This window comes from Ranitomeya variabilis, chromosome 6 (genome assembly GCF_051348905.1).
Source record: "Ranitomeya variabilis isolate aRanVar5 chromosome 6, aRanVar5.hap1, whole genome shotgun sequence".
Lineage (NCBI taxonomy): Eukaryota > Metazoa > Chordata > Amphibia > Anura > Dendrobatidae > Ranitomeya > Ranitomeya variabilis.
In genome coordinates, this window is record NC_135237.1 from 166,294,965 (window position 1) to 166,303,881 (window position 8,917).

General features: G+C 43.9%; 1 protein-coding gene across 1 annotated transcript; it reads left to right on the plus strand.

Moving 5' to 3' along the window:
• The first annotated feature begins 635 nt into the window (after positions 1-635).
• Positions 636-2,695, plus strand: LOC143783532 (protein kinase C delta type-like). The gene is made up of 5 exons (XM_077271912.1): positions 636-973; positions 1,168-1,230; positions 1,398-1,949; positions 2,076-2,119; positions 2,270-2,695. The coding sequence occupies exons 1-3, from the start codon at positions 771-773 to the stop codon at positions 1,810-1,812; spliced, it is 681 nt and encodes a 226-aa protein (XP_077128027.1). The 5' UTR covers positions 636-770; the 3' UTR covers positions 1,813-1,949; positions 2,076-2,119; positions 2,270-2,695.
• The last annotated feature ends 6,222 nt before the right edge of the window (positions 2,696-8,917 follow it).

Below are 8,917 nucleotides of genomic sequence, written 5' to 3' on the forward strand. Positions count from 1 at the left end.
ATGGATCCCAGGGCCTGAAGGAGAGTTTCCTCTCCTTCAGACCCTGGGAACCATCAGGAATACCGTCCGATACTTGAGTCCCATTGACTTGTATTGGTATCGGGTATCGGTATCGGATTGGATCCGATACTTTGCCGGTATCGGCCGATACTTTCCGATACCGATACTTTCAAGTATCGGACGGTATCGCTCAACACTAGTTGTTACATTACTGAGAGGAGATGACAGTTGGTGCTGATAATATTCTATGTAGTGGAGAGGAGGGGCTAAATGCAAAACTCCTCCCTCCTCCTCCCCCCTCCCTTCTGCATAGAATATTATCAGCACCAACTGTCATCTCCCCTCAGTAATGTAACAATCTGTCTTCACTAAATACAGAGTTTACCCAGGTACATAGAATTTTGAAAATAAAAAATCAGTCCTGGCGGAGAAAGAAGCCGATTTGGCTGGTAAAATGTATTACAAAGTTAAATATTTTCATGTGTATTATTGTTTTATGAACTAAATATTAAAATGACGAATATTTATTAAGACCTCTCCATAGCCCATCCATGGAGCAGGCAGTGCATTGTTCTGATAGATAGATCTGCTCCTCTATATGGTCCTGGTCACTAGCAGACTGAGCGTTCACTCAGTTTTCTCATGCGCCTTGTGGACTATAAAATCCAGATCCTTCCACCCCTGCAGACACCTTCTAAGTATTCTCCATTTGTGTTTTTCAGGTGGTCCTGGCATCTGTCCCCGGCAGTAACATCAACGTGGCCGTCAAAATGATCACCAAAAGGGACAACGAGGACACCATCTTGAGAGAGCGGCGGATACTCCTGGCAGCCAGACACTGCCCATTCCTGTGCCACCTCTATGCCGCACACCAGTCTCAGCACAGGGCATATTTCATCATGGAGTACCTGTCCGGTGGCAGCGTGGAGGATTTGATCAGGATGTGCGGCTGCCTGAACATCGGCAATGTGAGGTGAGAAAGCAGAGAATGTACCTAAAAGAGAACTAAGAGAAAGGGAAAAAACCTGAGGTCGGGGTGCAGCTAGGGGAGCACTGGCAGGGCATATATTTAGGGTGCTGGAAGCAGGAGGTGGGGTGCCATGGTATTTGGGGATTGCCAGAGAAGGATTTCATGACATTGATTCTGCACTCTGTTCTCTCCATCAGATTCTACACAGCAGAGATGGTAAGTGGCCTCCAGTTCCTCCACGGACACAACATCGTCCACCGGTAAGCAGAACTTTCCTCCTTCTCTCTGTCCCCTTTACAAGCTGTAGATATGGCCCCCGGCTTCCCTGGTGTCCTGCCGCCTATTCTGCCGTATTTTGTAGTGACCCATTTTCCATCTCTTGTATCACTGGCCAGATTTCTTATTTTGTTTTCTTCTTTCATTGCAGTGACATAAAGCCGGATAACATCATGTTGGATGCAGATGGCCACATCCGTATCATCGACCTTGGGCTTGCCCAAGATGGCGTCTCCTCCTCCAAAAACATCTCTGGAGTGACGGGCACTTTCCATTACATGACCCCTGAGGTGCATCGTAGAAAACGGTATGGCGCAGCAGTGGACTGGTGGAGCCTGGGGATTGTGGTGTCCAGGATGGCAGCAGGGCGATATCCATTTTACAACGGCCCCGTCAAGCAAATGGCTTTCAAATCCATCATCAACGAGAAGCCAAAATTTCCAACTTGGCTTGATGCTGACGTGAAACATCTCATCAAGAAGCTGCTGCGCAAAGACCCTCAGACACGCCTGGGTGTGAGCGGGAACATCAGAGAGCATCCATTCTTTACCACCATCGGCTGGTAGGATCTGGAGGAAAGGAGAGTAGAGCCACCATTTACACCATTCAGGCCAGTTCTGGAGAACCACCATCTGCAGTGGCCGGAGCACACAGTCCTTCACTCCGTGGCCGGATTTACGTACGTGTCACCAAGCTGGACCCGGTAAGTATCTCCTCCTCTGGGGATAACACTCATCAGGTGCTGTTCTCTCATTGTGGTAATCATCATCATCGATCTTACCTTTTTTCACTTTTTCGGACAGTGACTTTATGTTTCTATTTTTCTTAGGTGGATGAAAAGATCTGGACTGTGAAAGAATTCACGACCATCTGGTGAGTGACCGATGTACACACAGGACACCTATTATGTCAGTACATTGTATCTGATGTTATATAGCAGAATGGTTCATTATAAAGACCATTCCCCTAATATAACATAAGATCCGGTAGATAGATTTCCTGTCTTCCTCTTATGTCTTGCAGGATGAGCCCGTGCCAACTGCCCAGAACTTCATGCCTCCTGACCCGTGCCTCACGTCTCTGCTGCTGTACGTCACCTCGGCTGCCCTTCAACATCATCTCTCTCTATACCATCTTCATGCCGGACCACTGCCATTGCTGCCCCAGACCCTTGACCTCCTGGGCTGGCATCTATCATCCCTCCAGCCCGAAGATCTTCTACCCCAGGAGCGGCCTGTGCTAAGTTTCCATCTGGTGAGTTCAGGAACAATAGTCGCACCTTTCAGTCCTGGGGCCGCTGAGCAGCAGCATGTAAGGAGCGGCCATTATCCCTGAACTCACCTTAGCACAGGCCTGGTAAGTATCGCACCCATCACACATCACCCACACTACATGGCCAGTGCAGGTCCCCACACTACATCATCAATACAGGCACACACACATAGCACACAGTACATATCAGCACATAGATGTAGGACATAGATCGGCTTCTGATCCTGAGATTTAATCTGATCGCCATATTTGGGGTCAGGAAGGAATTTTTCCGCCTAATATGAGGACAATTGGCCCATTCCTCATAGGGGGTTTTCGCCTTCCTCTGGATCTACACGGCCTTAAATAGGTTTAGTATAATAGATTAATAAGTAGAATCACACACTAGTAGCACAAAAAAAGTTATAATAAAATAAAATGTTCTTACTTTAAAAGAAAAAATAGTTCCTATAAATAATAATTAGTCCAAGTAAAGAAACATATATATTATTTTACATGACAGGTATATTACACAGGTTAGGTACATTACACAGGTTAGGTATCAGCCTTTGATCTTGGGATTCATTCTGATCGCCATATTTGGGGTCAGGAATAGTGTTGAGCGATACCGTCCGATACTTGAAAGTATCGGTATCTGATAGTATCGGCCGATACCCGAAAAGTATCGGATATCGCCGATACCCGATACCAATACAAGTCAATGGGATACCAAGTATCGGAAGGTATCCTGTATGGTTTCCAGGGTCTGAAGGAGAGGAAACTCTCCTTCAGGCCCTGGGATCCATATTAATGTGTAAAATAAAGAATAAAAATAAAAAATATTGATATACTCACCTCTCCGACGCAGCCTGGACCTTACCGATGTAACCGGCATCTTCCGTTCCTAAGAATGAGCGCTTGAAAGACCTTAGATGACGTCGCGGCTTGTGATTGGTCGCGTGAGCGGTCACGTGACCGCCACGCGACCAATCACAAGCCACAACGTCATCTAAGGTCTTTCAAGCGCTCATTCTTAGGAACGGAAGATGCCGGTTACATCGGTAAGGTCCAGGCTGCGTCGGAGAGGTGAGTATATCAATATTTTTTATTTTTATTCTTTATTTTACACATTAATATCGATCCCGATACCGATTCCCGATATCACAAAAGTATCGGATCTCGGTATCGGAATTCCGATACAGCAAATATCGACCGATACCCGATACTTGCGGTATCGGAATGCTCAACACTAGTCAGGAAGGAATTTTTCCCCCTGATATGCGGATAATTGGCCGATTCCTCACAGGGGGTTTTCGCCTTCCTCTGGATCAACACGGCAGATACATACATTTAGTGTCATAGGTTAATAAGTAAGCGCACACTTTTAGAACATAAAAAAGATACAAAATAAAATATTATTAGTTGAAAAAACGTTTCCTAACCAAATATAGACATAAATTTGTCCAAACATGCTACCAGATTAGTAGGAAAAAAATAATACAACACATTTTTTTACTTTAATCTCATAGGTTCATTATCAGCCCTTGATCCTGGGATTTATTCTGACCGCCATACTTTATTTGGGATCAGGAAGGAATTTTCCCCCCTGATATGAGGATAATTGGCCGATTTCTCACAGGGGGTTTTCGCCTTCCTCTGGACCAACACGGCCCATAGATAGGTTTAGTAAAATAGAATAAATAAGTAGCTTCTTATGTTTATAATAAAAAATATATAATTTATGTAAAATAATAATATAATATTTTGGATTTACAATAATATAGTCGACACAAATATAAACGTAAATTAGCCGAAAAATAGAAATTACTTTTATATTTTTATATAATAAACATTTATATAATAATATAATAATAATTTTAAATAATATATGTTTTTTACATTAAACTTACGTATACACATTAGCTATGAGCCCTTGATCCTGGGATTCATTCTGATCGCCATATTTGGGGTCAGGAAGGAATTTTCCCCCCTAATATGAGGATAATTGGCCGATTCCTCACAGGGGGTTTTCGCCTTCCTCTGGACCAACACGGCCCATAGATAGATTTAGTCTGATAGATGAATAACACTGGTCAACAGCATTTTTGGTGCCAAAGATATTTCATCGAATTTAGGGTATTTTTGGGGTGCTGATTCTGAATATGTCATCAGTTTTGCCAGATTGGCTCAAGTTTTTGAGATTTTTGGTATCTTATTTATAGCACTTGTTGGTAAATGCGACGCATCATCTCATTAATTTCTTTGGATTAGTACTTGAACTGAGCAGTTCTCAATATAGTTTTGTGTTAATTAGTGTTCTAAAAGTTTGTTCATAGCTTGATTTTTGCACTAACTTTATGTTGTTGTCTGTTTTCCAGTGAAAAGCATGAACTCATCAAGAAGAAGTTGTCTTAACGATCCAGACTCATTCTGTTACATTTGTGGTGAATACACACTGCCAATACATAGAAGAAACATAACAGACTTCGTAAAAAAAGTGTATTTTGCCTATTTTGGGGTTATGCTTGGGGACCAAGACAAGTTTTGGGCACCACACATAGTGTGCAAAGCATGTATCGAATTATTACGAAAATGGAGCAAAGGACAAAGAAAAAGCTTCAAATTTGGTGTTCCAATGGTGTGGAGAGAGCCAAAAAATCATCATGATGACTGTTATTTATGGTAAACACAGGTACAGGCACATCTTCACAATGAAGGACAGGCCTTCTTGCAGATTCCATGTTACTCCCATTTTCGTTTCTTATGCTTATTGAATCCTTGCACTTGCACTGCACAGAAATAACAGTCATCATGATGATTTTTTGGCTCTCTCCACACCATTGGAACACCAAATTTGAAGCTTTTTCTTTGTCCTTTGCTCCATTTTCGTAATAATTCGATACATGCTTTGCACACTATGTGTGGTGCCCAAAACTTGTCTTGGTCCCCAAGCATAACCCCAAAATAGGCAAAATACACTTTTTTTTACGAAGTCTGTTATGTTTCTTCTATGTTTTGGCAGTGTGTATTCACCACAAATGTAACAGAATGAGTCTGGATCGTTAAGACAACTTCTTCTTGATGAGTTCATGCTTTTCACTGGAAAACAGGCAACAACATAAAGTTAGTGCAAAAATCAAGCTATGAACAAACTTTTAGAACACTAATTAACACAAAACTATATTGAGAACTGCTCAGTTCAAGTACTAATCCAAAGAAATTAATGAGATGATGCATCGCATTTACCAACAAGTGCTATAAATAAGATACCAAAAATGTCAAAAACTTGAGCCAATCTGGCAAAACTGATAGCATATTCAGAATCAGCACCCCAAAAATACCCCAAATTCATTAAAATATTTTGGACACCAGAAAAAAATTTTTTTTTTGTTGACCTGTGTAATTTACACATATACATGATACATAATATATAATAACCTCATCTATAAATAAAATCTTCTTTTTACCCCTATACCTTTGTGTTGTCTTTACTCCATTGCTCGGCCATGTAGTCATTATTATACTGCCCCCTATGTCTGGTGGGCGCATACAGCAGTGTCCCCCACACTCCAGGCCTCACGGCCCCAACACATCATGGTGTCAGGATTTCCTTCGTATTTCTCGGGGGAGAGAACCTGCGGCAGCTTCTGAGGCCTCGATAATAATTCCATCCTCAGTGCAAAATGAAGGAAATCCTGACACCATGATGTGTTGGGGCCGTGAGGACTGGAGTTTGGGGATCAATGTCACACATGAGATAAAGCTGGATGAGCCCCGATATCGTTATATCCAATGGGGATAAATCAGGTAATTGCTCTGATTCCTGGGAGTGTCAGGTCCAGAGCAGGTGACTCTGGGGCCTTTCTCCATTTACGCTAATAAATGAGAACACTGAGCCGCTCCATCCTCTATTACCTCAGAACTCCCTAACAGGACAGAGAAGAATGGGTTTCCTATACCAGACCCCCATATCATAGACAGCCAGTCTGATTAGATCCTCCAGAAAAGATTAATGAAGGAGAATCCCCTGCAGAGAGGCGTCCACAGCAAGAGATGTGATAGTAACAGCTTTTGTGTCATTTCCTAGTGATCTGTATCTGGAAATAAAGGATGACAATCAAAATGGCCGCCATTATCGCTCCTACAGGGGACATCACTAAGCTTTCATACACCCTGAACAGTACATGGTGTAATGACACATCCCCTCACATTACCACTGTTACAGAGGTGCCATAAAGCTCTCATAGATCCATGGTCAGCATTAGGGGTAGGCAGACTTGGCATCTGCCTAGTACCCTCACTCCTCCAGGGGCCCCCAGCCAGTGGTATACCGTTAATAGCGGCATACCACGCAGCCGCTAATACCGGCACACCCTGAGGCCACTATGGGATCCGTGGGTCAGGGGATGCCGATACAGTTGAAAGCAATGATAGAGGAGAGAGCGTCATCTGAAGCTCCCTCTCCCATCATTCCCGTCTATTTCTGACGCAGTGGGTACGCGATGACGTCAATTAATCGCGCACCATGCTATGCCGGGCAGTGGAGCTGCTGAGACGCTCTGCAGCAGCGGGGGAACTAGGAGGAGAGGTGAGTATTGTATTTTTTTTCATATATTAGTGAGTACGTGCAGCCATAATACTGCAGGACAGTTGGGCTACATGATACTCTATGGGGTGGCTGCATTATATGCTATGGCAGTGTTCCCCAACTCCGGTCCTCAAGAGCCACCATCAGGTCATGTTTTCAGGTTTTCCTTAGTATTGCACAAGTGATGGAATTATTGCCTGTGCAGGTGATGCAATTATTACCTCTTCAATATTAAGGAAATCCTGAAAACATGACCTGTTGGTGGCTCTTGAGGACCAGAGTTGGGGAACACTGCTCTATGGGGTGCCTACATTATACTCTATGTAGTGGCTGCATTATACTCTGAGGGGGGATGCATTATACTCTGAGGGGGCTCCATCATACTCTATCAATGACTATGACTATGGAGTGCATTATCCTTTATGGGGGCTGCATTACACTCTATCGTACTATGGGGAGTGCATTATACTATATGCACTATATGGAACCTGCATTATACTGTATGGAAGGCTATGGGGAAGGCATTATACTATATGAAGAACTATGGGCTGGATTGCACTACATGAAGGACTATGGGGGGTGCATTATACAATATTGAGGACTAAAATTAGTGTACTATACTATTTGGAGGACTGAGGAGTGTATTTGTCACAACCCTGTTGTCGGGTGTCCTGGGACCAGGGGCTCATTCCCTGTCCCTAACACTAGGTACCCCTAGCTTGCCCTGTTCCCCAGGTTACTTCTGATGATGAAGATGCTGTGGCCACATACCTTGCCTTAGCTCCACCCTCAGTCTGCACCCTTACCGCACACAGGAAGGAGGTGATTAATAGTGTACCGTAATATACCAACCAGACTAACAAGATAATACGAACAGGGGTAATGAAAAATACCAAACATACAACCCCCCCCATAGAATATAATACAGCCCACCTCCCCATAGAATATAATGTAGCCCCATCAAAGAGTATGATGCAATCCTCCCTCATAAAATCTAATACAGCCCCCCATAGAATATAATGTAGCCCCCCATGGAATATAATACAGTCCACCTCCCCATAGAATATAATGTAGCCCCCATAGAATATAATGCAGCCCCCACAGTATGTAACACAGCCTTCCCCATAGAATATAATGCAACCCCCATAGTATATAACACAGCCTCCCCCATAGAAGATAACGTATAATGTACCCACCTTAGTATACAACACAGCCCACATAGTATACAGCACAGCCCGCATAGTATACAGCGCAGCCTCATAGTATACAGAACAGCCTCATAGTATACAGCGCAGCCTCGCAGTATACAGCGCAGCCTCGTAGTATACAGCGCAGCCTCATAGTATAAAGCGCAGCCTCATAGTATACAGCGCAGCCTCATAGTATACAGCGCAGCCTCATGGTATACAGCACACAGCCTCATGGTATACAGCACACAGCCTCATGGTATACAGCACTGCCTCATAGTATACAGCGCAGCCTCATGGTATACAGCACACAGCCTCATGGTATACAGCACACACCCTCATGGTATACAGTGCAGCCTCATAGTATACAGCACACTGCCTCATAGTATACAGCGCAGCTCTCCCCCCCAGAATGGCCCCTGTTATGATCCGGTGACCTTGGAGCCGCATGAAACTTTCTCTGGAGTAGGTGGAAACTATACTGACCGAAGATCCTGAACTAACACCGCAACTAGAAGTAGCCGTGGGGTGTGCCTAACAAACCCTAGACACCTCGACACAGCCGGAGGACTAAATACCCCTATAGATGGAAATAGGAATACTACCTTGCCTCAGAGCAGAATCCCAAAGGATAGGCAGCCCCCA